This window comes from Diabrotica virgifera, chromosome 4 (assembly GCF_917563875.1).
Source record: "Diabrotica virgifera virgifera chromosome 4, PGI_DIABVI_V3a".
Lineage (NCBI taxonomy): Eukaryota > Metazoa > Arthropoda > Insecta > Coleoptera > Chrysomelidae > Diabrotica > Diabrotica virgifera.
Genome location: NC_065446.1, coordinates 33,117,285 through 33,144,721, shown reverse-complemented (window position 1 = coordinate 33,144,721; position 27,437 = coordinate 33,117,285). Strand labels below are relative to the sequence as shown.

The window sequence follows — 27,437 nt, the reverse complement described above, 5'->3', positions numbered from 1 at the left end:
TAGTTAATTGATTTTAATTTTGCTAACTGCAAATGAAAGCTACAGTACACTCCTATAGACAAAAAAAATTTCAACTTGCTATCTGCTTTATTTTCAGTCCTGTAACATTTTGAAAAAATGAATTTTTTTTGCGAAAGCTGGATTGCAAAATATATTTTGTAAAATCTATTGAACCGATCTTAATGAAATTTACAGTATTGTTTAACTGTATCATAAATATTTTCTGGGTAAAATATGAAGGTCCTAAGTATAGCATAAATAGTTGGAAAAGGTTTTTCCGCAATTATTACTATTTTGCAACAAGGGTGACCATTTTTTAAATTTTTAACCAATTCTATATTGTTGAAAATTTAATTACGCAACTTTTATGTGAATACAACTTTTCTCGAAAATGGACACTTTTAAAGTTATAATCAAAAAACGCAGAAAAAAATCGAATTTTTCCTTCATTTTTTGACATTTTGATTATTTAAACAATGTTCCGGACCTTTTTGAGAGGGAGGATAACTCAAATGTTATTATTTGAGTTATTTTCAAGCAATTTCTGCAAAAAAAATTGAGTCACCTCTCAACGTCCAAATGTACTAATATTTTTTACAGATGCACCCTGGTCTATATCGGACACTATAGCGGCAGCAGAATTTTTAAAATTCTGCTTTAATAGGCAGCTTGGTTTCGTTTTGATTCAGAGGTGTTCATGTAGTCTTACTGAAGAGGTCTGGAGAAACCGAAACGGAGGTATAAGGATGGTGGATCATCTCTGAACTGAAATGAAACAAAGGCTGTTTATAATTTTTCATTTTTACTCATACTTTGGGTACACGGAATCAATTTTCGTTGGAATTTTTCCTAGGCGAATAGACGGAATGTGACTGCATATTGTAGAGTCCCTTTTATCTTCTTTATTCGTCGTCTCCTTGCCTTATAAATTGTAAAAGGTAGAGATTAAAGAATGTTTCCAGAAAGTGGTTCCAAGATAGTCCAAGTAATGAAGCTTAAAATAGAACAAAACCTTGTAATTTTTACAGAATGGATCGATTTGCTTGAAAATTTGAGAGTAAGTAGTGGATAGTCCAAGGATCAAAATCTATATGATGTCGAAAGGCGTTTTTATCATGGGAGTGGATGGGTTACCACCCCATCTCGGGGGTGGAAATGTTTTATTCTATTTTGACCGCAAAAGTTGGTAAAAACATTCATTCTAAGTAAAAAACGTTCTATATATTTTTTTGAAAAATTTAATATTTTTCGATTTATTCGCTATCGAAAGTGTTTGTTTTATATCGAAAAAATCAATGTTTTTAATAAGTTTTATGATAACAACTCCAAAAGTTTTCGTTTAATCAAAACAACTTTATTTAACAGAAATGTACCTTTTGAAAAAATAAACAAAACCGTGTTTTTTAATTTTCTTTGAGACCAATAGTAATCGAGCTATACTTTAATTAAATGTTAGCTCTTCTACGTCAAATGCTAAATATTGTAGTTTCAAAGTCAAAAGACGGGCAAACCATGCATTTTTCAAGGATAACTTGTTAAAACTAATTTAAAGTATTTAAAAATATCTATCGCCAGAATTAAAAAAAAAGTCACTACCTCAAAAATTAAGTGACTTATAATGAAAAGAATGTCAGTGCCTATTTTTTTCAGCGAAAAAGTGATCGGAAGCAACCTCCTAATCACCACCCTAATGAAAATTAGTCATTGACCTTATTTAGTTTTCTTTATGTATGTATTATTAATAGGTTCTAGAGGTTTGACAGACTTAGAATGATTAGTTTTTAAAGAAATGGAGTTAAAAGTGAATAACGAATATTTATAGTTTGGAAAAAATGGCCTTATCTTCAGAATAGAAAGATTAGCATCAGAGATACGAAAAAATGTTTCAATATGAAATTGTAGCTTAATTTCGAATAACCTTGTTTGCAAAAATTTTTTCTACGGCAAAAATTGAGTGAGCTATTGACAATTAAAACTTGTAATAGCATGCAAAAACAATCTTTACCAACCCGTTCAAAGTCACCTATTTTTGCGACTGAGGGTTTTAAAAAAATTTAATATTAATAGGCTTATAGATCTTGTAAAAATCTGCAAAATTATTTTTTACCCAACTTTCTAAGATAAAAAATAAAAAAGTTACGGTTAAAAAATCAATATATTTTTTTGAAAAAAAAAAAGGAGAAATCCAATTGAAAGCATAATTATATAAGTTAGCGGTGGTTTTAGTCATTGGTCTTATTCATTTTTTTTATTTATGTACTATTAATAGATTCTAGAAGTTTGACTGGCTTAGAATGATTAGTTTTTAAAAAACTGGAGTCAAAAGCGAATAACGAATTTTTGTAATTTTGTATAAAATGCCATTTTCTTCAGAATAGAAAGATTAGCATCAGAGATACGAAAAAATGTTTAAGTATGAAATTTTAGGATATTTAATTTCCAAGAACTTGATTTACAAAAATTTTTTCTACGGCAAAAATTTAGTGAATCATAAATGAGTATATTATCGAAAAACATTGATTTCTTCGATATAAAACTAACACGAATGCTAACACTATAGCGAATAAATCGAAAACTATCACTTTTATCAAAAAAATGTATAGGACATTTTTTGCTTAGAATTAATGTTTTTATGACCTTTTGCGATCAAAATATAATAAAAAATTTCCACCCCCGAGATGGGGTGGCAACCACCCCTATGGTAAAAGCGCCTTTTGGCATGATATAGATTTTGATCCTTGGACTATCCACTACTTATTCTTAAATTTTCAAGCAAATCGATCCATTCTGTAAAAATTGCGAAGTGAAAAGCTTCGGTTCCTGGACTAAGAGAATTTTCAGATTTATTGTTTAGATCTGGGACTTCTCCTTTCTTTTTAATAGATGTCGCTACCACTACAGCGTTCAACAGGCAGAATTATTTTTGAAATTCTGCTTAAATTTTTAAATAGGTAGCTTGGCTTCGTTTCGACCCAGAGATGTTAATGTAGCCTTACTGAATAGGTGTGGAGAGACCGAAACGGAGGTATTTATGTTACGACCTTTTATTTAATTATTTTAAACTTACTTTTTGAAGAAGATTGTGTTTTCATTTCATTAAACGACCGGATAAATGGCAAGGCATGTTGTTTTCTCTGATGCTGATGTCGATGTCTCTTCATTAGCGCTTCCCTTACTTTCGCTTTCTTATCAAAAGGTAAACTGTTATTATTAATCAGATTATCCAAAACCAAGTCCGCAATCTGCTCTAAAGACATTGCTTCCATATCTAAAATAACGGTTCCGTTCAGTAGTAAACTTCTTAGTTCAAATAACGAATGTAGAGAAAGAGTAGCAACGTGAGGTTTTGACCATCGGTTGCCCCCTTCTTCGACGTCTTCCTCGAACTTGATCCATCTGGCAGTTTCTCTCCACTCCATTTCATCGCCATCCACCACCAACTCTTCCATTTCCGAGAAGAGCGGATGGATTTCATGTTTGTCGTTATTTGCATCTTCTCCAAGAATAAATTGAACTCTTTGTGATGGTGGGGTGCCTGAAACAGGACATTGTTTAAAATACGAATAATTTAAAATAAATCTTATGTAATATCACAACATACAGGGTGGGGCAATAGTGTGAAAAAGTCTAATTACTCGTTTATCGTAAGCGATACGAAAAAAAAGTTATTTAGGTAAAAGTTGGGGCACGGAGAGTAACATAATCTATAAAAATATTTTGAAATATACAGGGCCACTAGTATTGACAGTGTAACGTTACAAACGTCACATCTTTGATATTTTATTTTTAAATAATTATTTTATTCTATTTTCTTTAATATGTCATTAATTATATTTTTCTATTTGTTTTACCAGTTTTCTTCGTTAAAAACTCGTTGGCGCCCTCTTTTATTATCTTCTATTTACTATATCTCTTTTCATTTAAATCATCAACTGAGCATACTGAACGTACCCTGTATATCCTTACACTCTAGATATCTGTCTTTTAATACGGAACATGCTTGCCACTTCCTACGTCCCACTGTCATGGCAGTGACACTTCGTCTCTCAAGTCTCAATATGGTGGTTGAAAATTAATTACGGTATAAAAGCCAAAGAAGCTTCAAAATTAAAACATTTCTATTTCAACAATCATCTCTCTTGATGTAAGAATATTACATATCATATTTTAATTCGCGAGCTCAAGCGAGGGTGCTGCCGCTTATTTGGAACTAGAGGAATTGGGATCAAAATATAAACCAATCATCCGTTCACCTATGTATGGACGTCGTTTGAAAGCTTGTCGGATGTGTTCATTTAATAAATAATTTATTTATATTAATTAATTACATCAATAAGAATATTAATTATAGAAAAATACGATATCCCAATTACATCGGCCATTTTCATACAACTGCACTGCCACAGTCGATGGAGTTCGCGAATTACATTTCTATATTATTATCTAATAGTCGAGGAAATGAAGCTGGAAAAATGGCAAAACCTCGCAATTTTTTCGTCCAGCATCGATTTGTACAAAAATTTGGGATTAGGCTCATTTCACCCTCTAGTTCATTTTCTATATTGAGCCGTTGTACGCTTTGGGTTTTTTAAGGGTGAAAACCACCCCTAATTGTAAAAAATTATAAAATAACATTTTAAATTTTAATATTTTCAACATTGGCTTCTTATTAGTTACATAATGATTGTTTTGTGCTTTAAGATATAATATAACAATATTTCAACCCTTAAAACCACACTTGTTGGAGCTACATATGAAAAGTTTACTTATCCTAAAAGAATAATTTCGGCTTGCATCAATTTACATAAAAATTAGGGGTTAGGATCATCTTACCCTGTACTTCATATTCTATATCATGCTCAAGGGCGTTGATTATTTTTAGGGGTGTAAACTACCCTTATTGTCAAAAACTATAAAAAAACATTGTAAGCTTTAATATAGGTAAAATTTGGTTGTGACTGGTTAAGTAATGATTGTTTTATGCTTTAGGATATAATATTAAAATATTTCAACCCTTAAAAACCAACCTTATAACATTGCAATTTTTATAAGTAGACAATTTAATAGATCTATACAGACAAAAAGTAGAATTAAAGAATTACAAAAACATTTATTTACACAAAAATACGAATTTACAAATATGTAAAAATACATATACAAAAAGTTTTTTAGTCATCCAGTATACGAACCGGCTCTGTGGTATTGTATAGGTACATTGAAAATGCTCTATAAGGGGACTATTCGAATTTTTAGAAAAAAAAAAAATTAGTTTTATAAACATAGCTCCTTCATTTTTGGCGATAAAAAGTTTTTTCAATAATAGTTTTGTAGGATTTTTGAAGAGTAATAAGACTGTGTAAATTAAATTCCGTAAGATCCCTTAATTTTTTATTGAAGTGGGTTTAAAGGGCTCGAATAAGGAGATGTTTGCTCGTAAATAGATGTTTTAAACAGCTATATCTCGCTAACTATTCACTATAATGAAAATCTATGCATAAAGAAATTTTAACTATCAAAAAAGCTACAATTTAGTAATCCATCATTTTTTTCGTATCTCCAGTATTTTCGGAGATATTTTGAAGAATAAAATGCAAAATTGCAAAAAATCAATTTTTTCTAAACTCAAATTTTTCTAAAATTAGGCCTTTTAAATAGGTCAAACTTCTTGAGTGTATTTAAAATATAAATATAAAAGGAATTACAGAAAGGCGAAGACCAATTTTTAGTTACAAGGGTAGTTAGGGGGGTTGTTTTCACTGTTTTTTTTTCGTAGAGGAAAACAGGTACCGACATTTTTTTGATCATAAATTGCTCAATTTTCATGCTAGACATTTTTTGTTATTTTTTTTTTTGAAAGATATTATTTTATGCTTCAAAAACGTTATGTAAGTTTTCCTGGAAAAATGCAAAGTTTTCCCGTTGTTTGGCTTTGATTATTTCAAATTATGCATTTGACGAAAAAAGCTAACTTTTAACATGCCGTATCTCGGTTTGTATTGGTCGTACAAATATTATAGAAAAACAGATTCGTTTGTACTACTAAAACATACAATCTTGATATCCACAGTTTTTTGGTTAAATGCATATTTTTCGAGTTATTCTCAAAAAACCCTCTGAAAAAGTCGATTTTTCCGTCGAAAAACTGTTACTTTCAACCACGAATAACTCGAAAAATATTAGTCTTACGAAGAAAATGGAAAAAACATTTTTTGCTTAAAATTACTTTTTACATCGATTTACATGGTTAAAATCTAATAAAAAATTCCAACCCCCGAGATGGGGTGGCAACCACCCCCAAGGTTTTAGCGTACAGCAGCATGATATAGAAAATGATCCTTGGACTATTTCCTACCTTCTGTGAAAATTTCAAGTAAAACCAGGCTGGACGAAAAAATTGAGAGCCAAAATGCTTCATTTCCTCGACTATAACAGCTTTTTATAATCATTTTTATGTATCTAACCTAACCTCCAATGTCAAAGCATGTGTTCTGATATTTTAGTTTTAAATATATCTTTTTGCTTACATATATGCATGTGCCATCTAGTAGTTTTTGAATACTATTTGGTAAAGGTACAATTTGGTTTTTTAACTTTTTGATTGTCACTTATACGCATTATTCTTCTAGTTTTTGGGATAAAGTTCACCGTCCTCCCTCTGGGAGCCTCAAGAATCCTCAATCGTCGGCGATACAAGAACGAGGAACATGAAATCTAGACTGCAACCACATCACCTAGACTGCAACAACCAACATCTGTAGTCCTGGTGGCCCTGAACACCTACAACCCCAGAGCCAGTTGCAGAACCAACAGCAGTACCATTTAACATCAAGAAGTTAAAAGCGAACCAGATACCAAAAGCCATAAGTATAATAATCCAGAAATTGTTAGTTTTTGGCAAGAATTTGAATATATTTGTTAATGCATTTAATAAGTCACATTTTTATTATATCTTTATTGAACAATAAACATGATTGGTTAAAAATACTGTTTTCTTTGCTTTCATTCTAAATTTTCAGAGTTCATATCTAAGATTAGTACAAGACCAACACACACCCTAAGAGACTGAGCTAAGCTAGGGTGGACGATAGCTATCTTAGTTGGTTGAGATATTATTTTCGAATGGTATTTCAATTAGCTGGGGTAGTCTATTGTCGATTTCGTTTCAACATTTATTTATTTATTTTATTTAATCAGTTAAGCCCATTCGTACCTTTCGGTGTTGGGCTGTTTACAACTAGTTCAATATCTACATTTCAATACATTTTAATAATTATACAAAACTTTTATTTTAACAATACAATTTTAATAAATATAAATTACTTATTTGACCCATTTTTCTGTCCATATGTTTTAATCTTGTGGTGCTTCTTTGATACTTCTTTTCCATGCTGTTCTATTTTGAGCCAATTGTTTTGCCATACTCCATTGCAGTCCTCTCTTCTCTGCTTCTTGTCTAACTTGTTCTTCCCATCTCATTCTTGGGCGACCTACTTTATTTTTCCCTTGTACTCTGACTTCATATACTTTTTTCGTTATTCTTGTGTCGTTTATTCTGTGGATGTGGCCCAACCATCCTAACTGTCGTTCCCCTATAATTGTCTCTATGGGTTTTATCTTTAGAGCTTGAGTTATTGTGTCGTTTCTTATTTTGTCTCTTCGTGTGACCCCTTCTATTTTTCTCAAGAATCTCATCTCTGTAGCTTTGATTTTTCTTTTGTTGTTCTTTGTTAGCGTCCACGACTCACTCCCATAGACGATTGATGGTCGAACCACTTTTTGGTACACTTGTGTTTTGACTTCTTTGGGTACCTCTTTCTTTCCAAAGAACGTATTTCTTAATGTATTATAAATTGTCCCTGCTTTTCCTATTTTATTGTTTATTTCTTTGTCTATTTTACCATCTTCTTCAATAATTGTACCTAAGTAGTTGTAGCTGTTTACTTGTTCCAAAACTTGTCCTTCTACCTTAATTTTTATCACTTTTTTGTAGTTGCCATAACCATTGTTTTACTTTTATCTGTGTTTATTTCCATGTTCATTTTTCTTAGTTCTTTTATATAGGTGTTTATTATTTGTTGCAGTTTCTCTTCCGTGTCAGCTAACAATACCATATCATCTGAAAATAGTAATTCTTGTATTTGTACATTGTTCATTTTCCATTTTCCCAATATCATGTCTTTAGATTTCTCCTTGCATTGCTTTATTGCGTCATCTAGTACCATTGAGAAAAGTAATGGACTTAGTACACAGCCTTGTTTTAGTCCTATCTTTGCCTGGAATTCATCAGATTCTTGATTGTGAGTCCTTATTTTAATTTTATTATTTTTATATAAGGCTTTAATTATTTCTATCATATCCTTTTCTATTCCATTTTTCTTTAAACATTTCCATATATCTTCCCTTCTTATTCTATCAAAAGCTTTTTTCAGATCAATAAAGCATATGTGTATCTCTTTGCCTTTCATCAATAGTTTTTCTCCTATTTGTCTCAATATGAATGTCAGATCTTGGGTACTCCTTCCTTTTCTGAAGCCATGCTGGGATTCTTCTAGTTTTATTTCTAGTTTTTCCCTTAGCCTTTTTTCAATTATTCTATTGAATATTTTGGCAGGAACGCTTGTCAATGTAATACCCCTATAATTTTCGCAATTTCTTGCGTCTCGTTTCAACATGGTGACACATACTTGTTTTTTTAAATGGAACACCCTGAAGGTCTTCACATTTTTAGATTATCCACCATATCTTCTTTCTTAAAATGTAGGGTTTTGTAACATTGTACGAGGTAGTTTGATAATATTACGTTTTTTTTTTGTTAATTTCGTAGCAATATTCACACCCTGTAGAATTGTAGTGATTTGACATAAAAATGTCTATTTATGTTCAAACGATTTTTAATATAGTCTACTATTGTTAAAAATTATTAGTATAGTGACATGTTTAATTTTAATATACAGGGTTGGTCGAAACTTGGAATGAGTATTTTTGAGTTTTCTTAAATAGAACACCCTGTATTTTAGTATTGTAATGAAATGATAGTTTACGGTAATTTTTTATGTCTTAAGCAATAAGTGCTTTAATTTTTGAGTTATTCGTGATTATTAAAGCCAAATATTATTTGCAACAAAAATTACGTGAAATTTTATTAGATGGCCGTGAAAATATTAAATAAAAAATAATTTGTCGTAAAGAAATTCATATCAATCTAGACTGATCCTTGATTTACTAATACTGGATGAGATATCCAAATACCTACGTAGTTAAGATTGTTGGTGCGTAAAATATTAATAAAAACACAATGTTCTACGTATTTGGCTATGACACTAAATTTGCTTAAACATTTGACATTATACTACTTATTTTTAGAGTTCCAGTTGCTTTGTTACCGTTAATAATAGATATGAATTTTTCTAATGATGAACTGATTTAAATGGTTTCTGTGCTGGGAGAGTATAACAAAAATGGACTAGCAATAAGAATTTTTCATCAGATATTCCCTGATAGACGAAAACCAAGAAGAGAAACTATTGAAAGTACCTACGTATAATAAAATGGTTTCAGAATACAATATTTTAAGAAAGAAGATATCGAGGAGAAGCCAAAAATGTAAAAACATTCCATTAAAAAAACCTAGTTTTGTGTCACCCTGTCAATACGGGTGGTCCTGTATATTTGAAAATATTTTTATGGACCTATCGGTGCCCCAACTTTTACCTAAATAACTTTTTTGGTATTTCCTACGATAAACGAGTAATTTGACTTTTTCACACTATTGCCCCACCCTGTATATTAACCAATTAAACCAATGTTACAAAAATAGATATTTACTATTTGATGTTAAATAAATAATAATACAATAATATTCAGTTCAGATATTCAATTAATATTCAGTATAAAAACAAATCTTTATACGACAAAATACACTTAGGTACTGGCACGAAAAACGGGCACATCTTGAATTTTTGTTAAATTTGCTGAGACTATACTTTTTAATTGTAACTTTTATCGAAGATCGGCATGCTCTGACATACGGTTATGATTTAGGTAGGAAATGCGTACGAAAAACTTTTATTTAAAGAGATTTCTCGTTAAAAGCTATTTCTATGGATTTCTGCTAAACTGTGTTCATTGTTTGCCAAATTTGTAAAATGAACCGAAAAACAAAGATCGGGGCATTTTCGTTAGAAATTATAAGGGTGCCCGTTTTTAGTGCTGGAGAGTGTACATTCCAAAGGCGATTTATTGTCTAATTTTCATAGTACAATGTACCTAAGCTTAGGGATGCAAATTCATGCAAAAGAGAAGGTCTTGCAAATCAATCGACGAATCAGATATTGTTACGACATTATTGAATATCTATTCAATTTTATTACGAACAACAAAAATAATAAATAAAATTTTCAGTAAAATAAATAATTGTATGTACCAGATTTAAATCTTTACACACGATTTGTTTCTGACTATACGCTGTGAGCTTCACTGGTATCGCCAACTAGCGGATTACTAGTGCAACTTCGTATTTGAAGAATAAGATGGAAAATCAATAATTTTGGCAAAAATACGAGCCTAAAGAAGGTCGAATGAAGGAGAAATAGAGAAAAAAGAAGAGGACCTCCTAAGAAGAAATGGTTTGATGCGCGTTTTTCTACGAGACAAGATCTCAAACCAAATGTTACATAAATATAATAAGAAGATAAACCATCTAAAACAGAATAAAATATTATTATATATGTTTATTATATGTTTAATCCATTGTTTTTTAAATATATTATCCTAGAAAATGAATTGAAATAGTTGCCTGATCACTGCTGTAGCAGCTACATAAAAAACTAATAAATATCATTATGATAAGACCTACAATAAAAAATATAAACGTAGGTGCTGATTGGTTTTACAAAAACATTCTCATGCAAATTATGATTAGTGCTGGCTAATCACACGCCAGTACTTGTTTAACTGTACGTGACTAATAGGTACTACACGAGAATATCATTCTGACCATTTCCTAAAGCTAATCTTACATTGTAGCCTAGCAAATAGGTAGTACAATTTTTGGTCGTATGTAGTCGATAGATAATATGTTAAGTTCCCCATTCACGTTGAGATTTGTATCGATACATGTTGCAAGTAGGTATCAATATTAGAAATTAGAATTAGAAATATGCTTTATTGTCATGAAAAATTGTACAATTTTATCGACAAAGCTTATGAAAAGTCACAAAACAATAACAATACAATTATTTACTAAAATATCGCGATACAAATCTCATAGTGTATTTGGTTGTCTTAGTATGGCTGTATCAGTATCACAACTCTCTTCTTTCTTCGTCGTCTTGTCGTCTACAGTCTCCTCTATCACCGTCTGCATCACTGTCGTGAATTCGTGAAACAGATAAAAACCTCATGATAGATACATGTATCGCAACTTGTCGCGATACATGTATCGATACCGATCTCAACAGTGGCGTAACAAACTCCGTCGCCCCCCGCCCCTCGCAGAATTGGAAATATGGCGCTCATTAAAAAATTACTAAATGCGACTTGTGTAACAAAAACGTATATGTGTTATAATAGCCCAATAAATGAATGTGAAATTTGGCGATACCGTGTAATTTTCAGTGTCACCACCGAAGTGGTCAAGTCAATACTTTTCGAGTTATTTACGAGTGAAAATGTTTATTGTTCAACAATATAACCACGTTTTCAGGCGGTTTTTAGCCAGTAACTCAAAAAGTAAGAAATTGATCGAAAAAATATTTTTAGCAAAAATGTAGCTTAAAAAAGATGAAAAAAATTAAGTATATCGATCTAGTAAAAGCAATGTTGTAGCTCATGAAAAATTTTCTTATTTGTCAAATTCCAATTTCAATATTTCAATGTGAAATAACCAAAAAATGTAGCACTCTTCGGGGAAAACTAATTAAAACTTTTTTTAAAGTGTTTAAAAAAATATTTATTTTTATTTTTTATAAAAGTTTCTGGCATCCAAACTAAACGAGTTACGCTATTTTTAATATAAAAAGTTTTAAGAGTTTTCCCGAAAAGAACTTCATTTTTTGATTATTTCAAGTTGCAATATTCGATTAGGAATTGGACGAATAAGAACAATTTTTCATGAACTACAACTTTTGTTTACTGCGTCGATAGACTTCATGAATACACCATTTTTTTTTTGTTTTTTATACAGGATGTCCAGAAACTCTACCGACAAACGAAGACAGGAGATTCCTCAGATAATTTTAAGACAATTTAACCCAATTCACCTAGTCCGAAAATGCTTCCTAAGGGAGCTATAGCTCTTTGAAAATGGCGTCATGTAATTAGTTTTTCTTAAATACCTCCAGAACGCTTCTATCTAGGAAAACGAAAAATTTTCATACAAATTTACTTTCCAGAAATGAATCGATTCCATCCATTGCGAATTTCTAGTACCGTCATAGGCGTCCGTTTTGGGTAGGGCAACCGTTATTTTATCGCCTAACTTTTTTGTGTTTAATTTTTAAGCATTTTTGACTTTGAATTATTAAATTGCGAGATATTCTAGTACTAAAAGGTACTCTTACTTTAAGTCGATAGGATACACTGTTTTCTAGAAAAATCGATTTGAACATTTTTCGTTCTTCGAATTAAAAAAAAAAGATTAAAAAAAAAACTATTTAGAAAGATGAAAACTGGTACATTTATTTATATTCCAGAGATTAATCGATTTCATTAATGGCGAATTTCTAGTACCGGTCATAGGCGTCCGTTTTGGGTATTTCAACAGTTATTTTATAGCATAACTTTATTGTCTTTAATTTTTAAGTATTTTTGACACTAGATTATTCAATTATGAGATATTCGAGTACTAAAACATACTTTTGCTTGAAGTTGGTAAAATACATCGTTTTTTTTTTCAATTTTTTTCAATTTTTTTTTTCAAATTCCCAAATCTAAAAAGTTTCAAATCGATTTTTCTAGAAAACGGTGTGTCCTACCGACTTAAAGTAAGAGTACCTTTTAGTACTGGAATACCTCACAAATTAATAATCCAGTATCAAAAATGCTTAAAAGTTGAAGACAAAAAAGTTATGCGATAAAATAACCGTTGGCCTACCCAAAACGGACGCCTATGACCGGTACTAGAAATTCGCAATGGATGAAATCGATTCATTTCTAGAAAGTAAATAGGTATGAAAATTTTCGTTTTTCTAGATAGAAGCGTTCTGGAGGTATTAAAGAAAAACTAATTACATGGCGCCATCTTCAAAGAGCTCTAGCTCCCTTAGGAAGCATTTTCGGACTAGGTGAATTGGGTTAAATTGTCTTAAAATTATATAGTATAATGTAGCTGTATAAGCTACATTTTTGCTAAAAATATTTTATCGATTATTTCATTCATAGGAGATTCTGACAAATAGAAAGCTACAGAAATAAAAATTAAACTGATTATTTTTTGACGATTTTAACTTCCAATCGTATAGTAAGATATTTGATCACGTATTTAATTCTGTCCAATCAGATTAAAATTATACTGAGAATTATCTACTGTAGAAAATTACCGATAGAATTTTTTTAAGTAGATTGTTTCTGTTTAATGGCAACCAGTTTCCTAGTTTTGACAACTGTCACATTTAAGAAAATATCCATAATATACGTATTAAAAAATAATCTTACGAATATCACACGACAGTAAGAATAAATAGGAAAATAATGCTTCATTTTTACTCAAATTTGTTGTCATTGGGCAATAGCCACTCGAGTCCTGCGGGCTCTCGTGTCTATTGCCAGACAACAAATTTTCGAAAAACTGTCGCATTATTTTCAATTTATTCTCACTCTCTTGTGATATTATATCCGATAATTTTTGATAATATCCCGTCGTCGAGTATATTACGTCAGATGCCCTTCGTTGCTACAAAAAAATACATTCAGTGACATTGATGAAAATTAATGTTTTAAAAATTATAAAAGTGATGACTTTCAACCGTCAAATATTTATAACAACTATGTGTTTTATTGTACTAATTTGTACTTATATAAATAAATTACAATAAAATTTTGGTTTTGAACAGTTTTATTCATGAAATAATCGCAACAAATTGCACTCGATCTCTAAAATTATTATCGAATTTTTGCCCTCGTGACACTTTGACATAATTTCACTCCCCTTCGGGTCGTGAAATTAAAACTGTCAAAGTGTTACTCGGGAAAAATTCGATAATTTTAGAGCCCTTGTGCAATTACTACTGATAATTTTTCGAAAATATTTAATTATTCGATAAAATACTTATTTTTTTAGTTATTTGTGAAAAACCGCTTGAAGACGTATTTTTTTGTTGAAAAATAAAAACTTCACTCGGAAATAACTCAAAAAGTATTGCCTTGAATAAGAAAATTCTATAGAACAAAAGTTGCTTATATTTAGTCAATTTATCCATTTCCGGACTTATTTTAAACGTACGTTTTTCACCCCCGAGAAGGAGTGACTTTCATCCCCCTCCAAGTAAAGCAACCAACGGCACAAGTCCAACTTTGAAGTGGAGGGTAAGTAGAACCTAAATCCAAATTGTCAAGCAAATCCGTCGTGACGCTGATAATTACACTCCAAAACGGTCATTTACCGGGCTATTATATAGTTCTGGATCCCGCGTATGAAAAAAAAGTTGATTAATAGCAAGCTGAAATTTTGTTAATAGATTAAGGGTGTCTAGTCGGACAAACTTTGATATATGGGAACACTGGAACAGGGGAAGTTTTAATTGTGGGACAGGTTAAAAATTTGGAACGGTCAGACTACGAAAACGGCACATGTATTTTGTCCGACAGAACAGACTTAAACTCTCCGAACAGAGATTAAACTCTCATGCAAAAATCAGACTGCTATTTATCACCAAATGGGCGTTTTAATGAGTGGAACATGTAGAATATGTCAAATGACAGGAATTATGACAGGTAATAAATAGCAGTCTGATTTTTGCATGAGAGTTTAATCTCTGTTCGGAGAGTTTAAGTCTATTCTGTCGGACAAAATAAATGTGCCGTTTTCGTGGTATGGCCGTTCCAAATTTTTAACCTGTTCCACAGTTAAAACTGCCCCTGTTCCAGTATTCCCATATATCAAAGTTTATCCGACTAGACACCCTTAAGCTATTAACAAATTTTCAGCTTGCTATTAATCAATTATTTTTTCATACGCGGGATCCAGACCTAATACCTTAAACATGCGCGTTGCACCATTGATCAATCTTTACTTTGCCACAATGGAATGCTACATGGCAGTGGCGGCTTGTCCTATGAGGCAGGTGAGGCAGTGCCTCACTAGTATATCAATCGACTATTTACGTTATTTCGTTATTTCATAATCAGTTAAATCAATGCTTTATTTTCTTATAAGTACGCTTTTTATAAAAAAAACATAAAATAAAATACCAAAAAACGAAGTTTAAGTTTAACCCTTAGTTTACTTAACATAAAAATCAATCTTATAATGTAACAGTAATTTGCTTACTTGCTTGTTTGTATTTCCCTATATTCAATACATTTACAATATAAGATTGGTTCTAAAATGAAATTATCACGTGTTTATGGGTATATTGTTGACGTACAATAATTTAATTTTGGCAACTGATTAATATTAACAGAATCAGTTGTCCGTTTGTTGTCATGTAGTATGTAATGTAAAGTTTTCTTAATATGGCTGTACAACGCTGATGAGACCAAGGAAGGGCGAAACATCTGATTCATATTGGTTTGATATGTGGTATTTTAGTAATTATTTTAAGCTAAAAAACTGCTCCTATGAGTGCGAACCTGTTGGAGGCTTAGAGCTTTCGTTGCTATTCTTTTGCGAATATTGTTATTTAATATTTTAATATCATTTGCAAGCATTAAAATAAATACGGCGCCGTTCTGTAGACGTCCTAGCGAGGGTTCGGCAAATAATCCCCGGACAAATAATCCCGGACAAAAAATCCCCACAAAAATCCCCGGACAAAAAATCCCCACAAAAATCCCGGACAAATAATCTCCACAACTTTTTTTGGACAATAGCAATGTTTAGAACATAGTTATTCAAATCAGAGTGTGCAAAATATTTAAGCAAATAATATTGGAACATGATTCTCACATAATTACCTCATTCCCCATATCTTTCACAATTTTTGAATAAACTCACACTCTTTTGTTACGTAAAATTTGAAGTTTTTGATATGGAATTAGAATTCAAAATAACTCTATAATCTATACACTGAGGCTGAAAGCATCTGAGTCGATCGCATTCAAGGGAAAACTTTTAGAGAACTAATCGGCATCAAATATTTCTTAAGGATTTTCTGTCCGGAATTTTTTGTGGGGATATTTTGTCTAAATAATTTGTGGAGATTATTTGCCCGGGATTTTTGAAGTTATTCTTCTTTAGGCGCGATGCGATTGAGAGTAAAATTTCATAAATCTGCGCACACAGACAGTAATAGTTCGTTGCTAATATTTCAAGAGTATGTATCTGTATCAGCGCAAATAAGTAATTAAAAGAATATATAGTCGGTTCGCTAAACTCAGACGCAACTGGTTAGATATTTTAGTCGATATTTTTTTTTGTTTTTTGCCAATTTTGCAAAAATTGGCAAAATTACTAACTATTTAGTGATTATTAACTATTTAAAAATTATTTTTTGCCAATTTTACTAAAATTGGCAAAATTACCCACTAAAATATCTAGAAAGTTGCGTCTGAGTTTAGCGAACAGACTATATTAGTGTTTTTAGTACATGTATTATTTATTATAATTTTTGAATTTGTCTTTCTCTGTAGTAAGATAATAAAGTATTATGTAGGTATAACATTTTTATATGTCTATTTGTCACCGTGTTGTGTAATTATATCCGAAACTTACGTGTCATTTAAAAAAAGCTCGGTGGCGTAGTTGGTAGAGCGTTGGGTCAGTGATTGGAAGGTCGCACCGGTCGCGGGTTCCAATCCTGGACGATTCATATATTTTTTTAGTTTTTGGTTGTTTTAATAAAAAAATTTTGAAAGTGGTAGATAAGAAAGTTAGTTTAATATTTAAATAAAATACAAATAACCTGTTAAGTATATTTACTTCGTTGAAATTATGTAATAGAAGAATAACTTCTTACGCGCGAACAAAGTACACACACATTCTTTTTTTGTGGGGATTTTTTCCGGAGAATATTTGTCCGGATTTTTTGTCCGGGGATTATTTGTCTGGGGATTTTTTGTCTAGGGATAATTTGTGGGGATTTTTTGTCCGGGATTATTTGTCCTAGCTTCGTCCTAGCGTTATGACGTCACAAAATCGACCTTCCGGTCATTAAAGAAAAGCTAACCATCATAATAAAATTCCTCAGGTATAGTGTGCCTCACCACCTTTTACTATCACTAGCTGCCCCTGATACATGGATTGCATCTTAAACTTAGTCTAAGTTAACACATGCTTGGATAATAATCGAAAATTATCGATTTTGAAATTGAGCTGGGCTAAGCTGGAGCTTAAGATTTGTTGGTGCAATCAGGCATTAGTGTATTCATGCACTGTTTATGAATACATTTTTCATCTTTATTGGTAGAGAATCAAACAGACAACAATTAATTAACATTATTACATAATTATAGTGCAATACCTAATAATCTATGAGGTGATTAATTTTTTTCGTGCACTACTTTCAGCGAATATATCTACAATTTTATTAAAACATATCTATGCGTAAAATAATATAAGAATAACATATTTTTACATTATATTAGACGACAAGATGGGGCCCTATTAGACGACAAGATGGGGTCTTCTGTTACGCCTTTGGATCTCAACGTGAATGGGGCCCATTTCAGTAGCTAGGGATCTTTTTATCATTCCAAGTCTTGTTTATGATTATAAATATGCTCCTAATTCAGTTATAGCTCAAAGGGGACTTTGTACACACCTGAATTCTTGTTATTCTTTTGTGCTCGTATTGCCAGATTCACCTAGTTCATCTTCGGGGGGTTCTACATTTTGGGTGTCTCCCTCAATGGGATGCATGTCCATATACGTTTACTATGTCAGTTTGTATCAAAATGATCTCCATATTTTTGTTTAAATAGCTGTACTAAATGTAATATAAAATCCTTAGAAATTTTAAAAGTATTAAATCAAGTACATATTGTATATTCACGCTTCAGTTTATTGTGCTAACAACAGAAAAATATTACAGACAACTGTCTTTTTCTGTAAGTAATTGGTTAGGGACTTATATATCTCTTCGCATTTTGTTGGTTCGTTGGGTAGTAAAATTCTATTCCGACATTAGAACAGAGTATTCTTATTTGTCTGCGAATATTCTTTGGGGATTAGATATAACATTTTTATTGTCAGCCGTGACCTAGAGCCATTCGTTCATAACATAATTAAATAATTGAACAAAGCTTTTCGATAATAAAAAAAAATAAACCTTGGCCTTCATAAGATATACTTACTTAAAACAATATTGTTTTATAAAATATATCAAAACAGATTAATTTTTATTTAGACGACTGTAAATAGTGATAAAGATTACAAATTGTTTCCGTGATAATCTAAGAATGAAATAAGGTTTTAATGTATGGTGTAAAACTAACGCAATTATTATTAATATACCTATCTATTATAAGCAAAAACAACCTACAGTTCTAAATGGTAATAGTAGACTTCTAAGTAGTAATAGTAGGGGAGTATTTGCTAAGCGTCATGGGGACCTATGTGGTTATAAAGGGTAGGTCCTAATACCAAAAAACTTAAGTTTTCCATTTTAGTGGGAAATTACATTTTTAATTTAATTTTCCATTTTCAAAAATTGTTTTTTCTTATTATAGCGGCGTCAGATATTAGATTATCTCCAATGCTACTTTGGAAAAGCGTTCATTTCATAATGTTTAATGGTCCTTGATGTTTTCCAAGCCTTCGATAAGGTCTGGCATAAAGGTCTTATATCAAAGCTTAAGACACAACTGCCTCATCCAATCTGCATGTTCCTAAAATCATATCTGACCTGCATATCGTTCCAGATAAAACTTAAAGAGGCCCTCACTATTCTACATCCCATCCACTCTGGCGTACCCCAAAGAAGTGTCTTTGGACCCACACTGTACCTCTTGTTTACAGCAGACATACCTACCAACTTCAGATGGTATAACGATTGCAACATATGCCGATGACATTGTCCTATATGGCCTGTCACGAAAATCTGACCATCTGAAATATGGTTCAAACAGTGGAGGGTTAAAGTTAATAGCTCCAAGTCAACATACATTACGTTTACACTAAGCAAGGGGATTAATCGAGCTTTAATCTTTAACAACACCAATGCCAATAGAAAGTGACATCAAAATACCTACTTGGGAATTTATCTAGACAGCCGCCTAACATGGCATAAGCATATTTTGAACAAATGACTGCAACTGGGACTCATATACAGTAAGATGTACTGGTTCATGAATCAAAAATCACGCCTAAGTATAGGCAACAAACTGCTTATCTACAAATATGTAAACCCATCTGGACGGACATATGAGGCCATGAGAGCCAGAGTGGCCTAAATGATTTTAACATTACTTTATTTAGTGAAAGCAAATGATCCAGAAGCTGTCAATATCCGATTGTTGTAGTAATTGTATGTTGAGCAATAATGATTCTTGATCAACAGAATACTACTGAAACAACCTGACATTGTTAGCTTCTGTTCATTTTCTTTGATTATGTAAAGTAATGTTAAAATCAGTTAGGCCACTCTGGCTCTCATGGCCTGATATGGCATGTAAATCTGGGGAACTGTCAGTGAAACAAACCTACACACAAGATAAAGCGCTTTTAATCAAAAGTTCTAAGGCAAGCCTTCAAAGCTCCTTGGTACATTTTCAACAACACTATACATAGTGATCTCCAAATTCAAACCATCAAAGAAGAAATGTGTGCTCCACAAAAAGTACCACACTGTGTGTGAAAAGTACCACAATATACAGCAGGATCGCTCAAAAATACTCTTGACCCTCAACAATCTTGACCTCAACACTAGAAACATTCATTATTTCAATTATACTCTTCAAGTTAATTCAATTAATATTAGGGCCAGTTGTTCGAACGCTAATCAACAATGATCATTATTAAATATTTAATTACTGTCACCAAAATTGTCAATGTCAACTTTGTTTGGGTTGCTGAAAACATAATTAATTACAATTATGAGATTTATTATTAATTATGTTAATAATTATTGTTATATTAATTGATTATAGTCTCAGAATTGTAATTAATTATGTTTTAACAATTGACATTGACAGTAATTAATTATTTGATAATGATCATTGTTGATTAGCGTTCGAACAACCGGCCCTTGGTCTACTCTTTTAGATACTGAGTGAACACTCGCTGTGTCACCTTCTTAACACTCACATCTATTGTTTATTGTTTCGTGTAAAATATATCGCAATAAAATGGATGTACAAAAAAGTTTTACGGATTCACTCAAACTAACGGAAGCGATTAAAAAAGCATGGAGTGGCAGTGGCGGATCCAAGAAGGGGCGATGGGGGCGATCGGCCCCCCTCTCAAACCAAGTTCTTTAATTTTTTTAAATTGTATATAAAGATTATAAGAACATTCATTTATTTTTCATAGAAATTTAGCCAATCGGCCCACCCTCTTAACGAAGCTGAATCTGTCACTGTGGGGTGGTAATAAAAGAAGGAGGTAAAAATATTAAAAAGTTTGCCATATATTTCACTATAAGTTATATAGATAAAAAATAAATCCCTATATACGCAATTTGGGATGATTATCTGATAATTTAGTATTTTATCGCCGTTAATAAACCAGGCATTAACTTTAGTATACTACCGACATAAAATAATATTACTTTATAAATTTACAATCTTATCTTATACCATCTGGTGCAATTTTAAGTTCAGCATACATGTCAGATTTTATAGGCTTGGATCCCGCGTACCAAATAAAATTCATTAGTAGCAAGCTGAAAATTTATTAATAGCTTAACGCAGTGCCGGATTAACCATTAGGCAAAGTAGGTAGTTGCCTAGGGACCTCGACCCTAAAGGGGGCCTCGCAGGGCCCAAAGCGAAAAAATAGTAATTATAATTAGATAAGAACTATAAATCATACTTATGTTGAAAATTTCAAATATCGCGCAACACCGTAAAAATGATGGTGGACGTATAAAACTACATTAAAATGCCTACTTTTATTCACATAGAAAGTCTATGCTGTGAGAATAAATCACTAATAAATGCCATTTGGTAGAAGAAACAGTATTACAGATGGAAATAAGAAAAAAATTCGAGAGTGGAGCAGAAAACACAAGAAAAAGCAGGAGAAAGAAAAGATCCTTAAGCAAAATCTAAAGCAGAACCAAAACTTATTTAAACTCAGTTTCACACAGAAATCCATAGCTAGGGGCTGCAGCCAATGAAAATACACGTGATGAAATAGAAATTACTGAGGGAAGCATAACTTCCGTAACTAAAGAAGATAAAAAAACATGTAACGACAGTTCTATTCCAGTTCAAGAACTTAAAGAACTAGATACCAAACCTAAGTTAGAAATTGAAGTTAAAGATAAATTGGGTCCTAAATTCGGAAAACGACATAGGATTACGAAATACAATAAATGAAGGAAAGTTTGGGAAACTTTGAAGGAAGTTTTTCAGCATAAAAAAGAAATTTTAAAGGCATTACCATTTTTACACAATCTACGGTTTTTCGAAAACATATCAGTGGAACAAAAATTAAAAGAGATTGGCTAACGTATTCTCTCTCAAGTGGAATATCATATTTTGGGTTTGTTCAGTCCGTCTACAACTATTTGTCAGCCTCTACCCACCATTGGGAAGTTACGATCAAAGGCTTAAATGAAACTCCACTAAGCTATCACATTCGCCACGATCTAGTCCTTAAAAGATCAATCAGCACAGATGGACTGCAAGGACACATGCAACAAGACCTTTGTCTAAAGGTTAAAAAGCTTTCAAATCTGCTCTTCATACTCTTACTGAAGACACTAATCAGAAAGCTGAAACAGTTCATGAGGCTAAGTGTTTGTTGAAGGAAATGTCAAAAAAGAAACATTCATTATGAATTAGTTTTGGTCAACAATTTTAGAACGCTATTAGTAAATAATTACAAAGAGTGAACGTCAAACTGCAGTTCAGCTTCTAAATTTACTTTTGGAGCTATTAAAATACCAAAAAAATTAGGTACTTAATTTTGCTTACTGCGAGCAGAATGCCTGAATATTTCGACTCGAGTAAACAAAAAGAGAGCAAGAAAACTAGATTTTGATGATGCTAATTCCAATAAAATTTTTCTACAGGATGGACAAAAGTTAAAGGTTGAAACGTATCTACCAATGTTCGATAAAGTAATAACTGAGCTGAGTCGTTTGACAGTGTACAGTGTACGTGTCAATGAACTTAGTATTTGGTCTTTGCGTTTTTCCAAAATTGAATGAATAAAGAAGTGTGCTTCAAAACTACAGGAAAACTATCCTGATGATATTGAATCTGAACTTGAAGATGAACTAGAGCAGTTTAAATATGTTATAGCCCAGCTACAAGACTTATAGGTAATTATATTGTGCAACGAGCATTTAATGATGGTCATTATGAAGCGAGTATGAGGGATACGAAACGAGCCGTATGCGGCGAGTTTCGTATAGAGTACGAGCTTCATAATGATAATTAAATGCAAGTTGTATATACCCCATTCCACGAATATACGTCTGTTTTGGCTTATCGCGACAACGAATATTTTACTGTGCAAACTATAAAGAACGAAAGTAAATTGCAAATTATATTGTTGTTTATTGGAGTAATAATTAGAGCAAAATACTTTCGTACTTCTTATGTTGCACAGTAAAATATTCGTTGTCGCGATAATCCAAAACAGACGTATATTCATGGAATACACCATACACTATTTTTTCTATGATCATTCACAACAAAAAATATATTCAAATTTATTAATTTTGTAAACAAACAAATTCAGTAGTTTGTCAGTTTGACGGTTTGTTTACATATTGAGAACTGTCAAAGCTTAAGTATTTGACTCGCCATTGGTCACTGCGCGTGTACCACCTTTATCGCGATTCTATTGGTTACAAATCTGTATCTTAATGAAAATTTGTATCATAATGAAGTTCATTATGATACAGGTAGTGACATCATAATTGATATATTATAGTATGAGAATATAAAAAGCAATTTATTCCTGCTTCACAGTAATTTTGGGTTATATCGCAACAGGCGAACAGACATTTTCAAAAATGAAACTTATTAAAAATGGAGAAAGCATGGGGCATCATAGCTTGGATTGCCTAGGGGCCTCAAGATTCTTAATCCGGGTCTGCTTAACGGTGTCTACAATCGGACAAACTTTGATGTACGAGAACACTGAAGCAGGGGAAGTTTTAATTGTGGAGCAGCTTACAGGTTTTGAACATCAGACTACGAAAACGTCCCATGTATTTTGTCAGACAAAACTTCCATTTAATTTGTTACCCTTTCATTAAACTCTGATGCAAAAATCAGACTGCTATTTGCCAGCAATATAATTCATTGCTTGGGGCTTGCCCAACATATTTGTCGGACAAACATATTTTCATATATTATATAAAGGTTGCTATTAAATAAACAACCTGCTAGTTTTCACAATCAGGGCCGCCGCTAAAGTGTTGGCCGCCCGTGTTCAACTTAATATTTGCCGCCCCCCTTTTAACACTTTAGTTATTTCAACATAGGTACTAGTATTTAAAGAAATGTGCAGGAGATACATTGTAACCGTAACGCGTATATGAATAAAAATTGTTCTGATCTCGACGTTACTTTTAGTTAAGTCTCGAAGTTGAAAATTTGTTAATAGCTTAACGGTGTCTAGTCTAACAAACTTTGATGTATGGGAACACTGAAATAGGGGAAGTTTTAATTGTGGAACAGGTTAAAAATTTGGAACGTCAGACTACGAAAACGTTCCATGTATTTTGTCGGACATAACTTACAATTGATTTGGTACCATTTCATTAAACTCTCATGCAACAATCAGACTGGTGTTTATCACCGACTGGGCATTTTAATGAGTGGAACACCAAGAACATGTCAAATGACAGAAATCATGTTGGCTAGTAATAGCAGTCTGATTTTTGCATGAGAGTTTAATGAAAGGATAACAAATCAATTGGATGTTCTGTCCGACAAAATACATGGGACGTTTTCCTAATCTAACGTTCCAAATTTTTAAACTGTTCCACAATTAAAACTTCCTCTGTTCCCGTACATCAAAGTTTGTCCGACTAGACACCTTTAAGCTATTAACAAATTTTCAACTTGCTATTAATCTACTTTTTTTTGGTACGCGCGATCCAGGCCTATTTGAAATAAAGTAGTGTGCAAAAGCAACGGGCACACCACTAATAATTACAAACAAAATCGTTTATCAAAAGCGTCTCTAAAGTCATCAAATTTTCAACTTGACTGAACTATAACCCATCTATACGCTCTGAGCTTCGCTGGTGTCGCTCCTATCGGTTACTAATTCAACTTTTACCGGTAATTTTTAAATTTGTTATTTAATTGTTATCGCTTAATATTTACAACGCAAAAAAGTAATTAAATTGTAATCGATTTTTTTAAGATTTTTCTAATTATTTTGACGTTCTATTGATAAAATATCAATTTCTTACTTCGGATACTTTGACAATAATCGTGTAGATGGCGCTAAGATTATAATATATTATTTATAATTAGATATTACGGAACATTAAAAAAACTTAAATTCAGTATTTAAAACGTAAGTATATTTAAGGTAAAAATATATACCACAGCTTTGACCAACTAATATTGTTTATAATTAATGTTTTTAATTTTAATTTTAAAATAATCACTTTGACATTTATGTCAAATTTCCAGTAAACGTTTACAAACTTGTCACTACTGGCGTTCGCGAATTTGTAAATATCCCCTCTACGTACGAGCTCACAGCGTATACGCTCTGAGCTTCGCTGGTGTCGCTCCTGGCGGATTACTAATTCAACTTTCACCGGTAATTTTTAAATCTATTATTTAATTGTTATCGCTTAATATTTACAACGCTAAAAAGTAATTAAATTGTAACAGATTTTTTTAAGATTTTGCTAATCATTTTGACGATCTATTGATGAAATACTAATTTATTACTTCGGATACTTTCACAATTATCGTGTAGATGGCGCTATAAGATTAATTTATAATTACATATTACGGAACATTAAAAAAACGTAAATTCAGTATTTAAAACGTAAGTATATTTAAGGTAAAAATATATACCGCAGCTTTGACCAACTAATATTTTTTATAATTAATGTTTTTAATTTTAATTTTAAATTAATCACTTTGACATTTATGTCAAATTTCCGGTAAACGTTTGCAGACTTGCCACTTGCCACTACTGGCGCTCGCGAATTTATAAATATCCCCTCTACGTACGAGCTCACAGCGTATAACCATACATAAGTATAAAGGAACAGTATTATAACAGAGGAATCATCGAGTAATAAAAACGATTTTTTTAAACCATCGAATAATAAAAAAAACTTTTTTATTACTCAATGAGAGCAACTTAACAAGCACTTAGGTATCTAAATTCTCGGAAAGTATCCTATTGTCGTATCGTACTCTCTTAACAAATCATAAATGTTCAGAATTTGAAAAAATCGCATATGGACCCGTAGGCCACACAGGCGATAATTTACGGCGCCGTAAGAGCAGTAAACTCATTGGTTGACTAACTCCTCCACCAATTGTAGATGAAATAGGAGTTAGTCAACCAATGCCTCGTCAGGTTTAAGGTTTACTGCTCTTACGGTGCCGTAAATTATCGCTGGTGTGGACTTAGCCTTAGCCACAGTCAGCTCGAAAGTCGCCAGCCACTATGAATTAAAAAGCATTCCTGGAACTACTTTATGACTACAACTGCAAAAGGGCAGTTCATAAAATAAATAACATTTTCTGGCATTTTTGTTTAAATTGTTTGAAATATTATGAGTTTATAGAAATATCTGAATCATTATAGCCAGGGAGGTAGTGTCAAATTTGACCGGAGCAGTTTAGCATGGCTATTTTCTTTTTATTTAGGTAGGTATTCCAAAGCTTATTAACAAATGATGTGTCAGCTGGCCCAAAACCGGGGATTTTAGACAAGAAAAGGTAAAATATAAAGTTGATGGACAAACGCTACAACTTAAATGTCAAATATTTATATACGTTACTCAGAACATTTGATAGACTTGCTTACTTGGCTCCTACCTTTCACTCAGGAGATCCGGGTTCAAATCCTGGTGCGGAAAATTCTTTTTGTTTTTTAAATTGACATTTTATTTTGAAAAATAGTTATTTTTATAATACCACGGCATGTCCACTTGGCCAGCTAACATTTTTTGCAACGTATATGATGCAGCTGACGCTTTTTTATTACAATCTAAAATTCATAAATTATTGATTTATACTTTTTAATCTTTGCCACACTAGTCCAAGAATATTTTTTTATTATTAACTAGCTGACCCGGCAAACTTCGTACTGCCTTAAAACTAAATAATGTTTGAAAGTTTAATACCTAAATTACCAGAAAGCCAAAAAATACTAAAAAATATTGCGTACCTATACTTTTTTCTACCAAATGCATAGTTTACGATTCTATAAGGGACATAGGTACAGACAAACATTCATTTTTATGTATTATAGAGAATACGGAAATATTTAGATTGCTATTAAAAAATGGGGGTTGGTGAGAGAAAAGTGAAAATTTAGGGTTGTATCTTTCGGTTCTACAACATATAAAATTAAGAAAAAACAGTTTGTCCAAAAAAATAACAAATAATATCTCCCTTTACACTTAGATTGTTGGTCTTACCAACTCAGGAACCTTCAGAGGTTCATGTAAAACAAATTTGCTTATTAAGATCAATCATAATATTATGACCAAAAATGCATAGTTTGCGATTCTATAAAAGACAAACAGATTTTTTTATATTGTCTCGTATAAATAATAAAAACGTGGTATTATAAAAATAATTATTTTTCAAAATAAAAAGTCAATTTAAAAAACAAAAGGATTTTCCGCGCCAGGATTTGAACCTGGATCTCCTGAGTGAAAGGTAGGAACAAAGTAAGCAAGGCTATCAAATGTTCTGATTAACGTGTGTAAATATTTGACATTTAAGTTGTAGCGTTTGTCCATCAACTTTCATATTTTACCTTTTCTTGTCTAAAATCCCCGGTTTTGGGCCAACTGACACATCATTTGTTAATAAGCTTTGGAACACCTACCTAAATAAAAAGAAACCAGCCATGCTAAAATGCTCCGGTCAAATTTGACACTACCTCCCGGGCTATTACTATGTATTTAATTGGAATTTATTTTCGTTTAAAAAAATATTATCATCAG

General features: G+C 31.9%; 1 protein-coding gene across 7 annotated transcripts in view; it reads right to left on the bottom strand.

Moving 5' to 3' along the window:
* The window catches only part of LOC126883484 (sodium bicarbonate cotransporter 3), a 362,811-nt gene that overhangs the window by 82,443 nt on the left and 252,931 nt on the right, over positions 1-27,437 (bottom strand). For all 7 annotated transcript variants that reach the window (XM_050649071.1, XM_050649070.1, XM_050649073.1 and 4 more), the window contains one exon: positions 3,068-3,535. In XM_050649071.1, the coding sequence (XP_050505028.1) occupies positions 3,068-3,535 (468 nt within the window). The remainder of the gene's footprint in view (positions 1-3,067; positions 3,536-27,437) is intronic.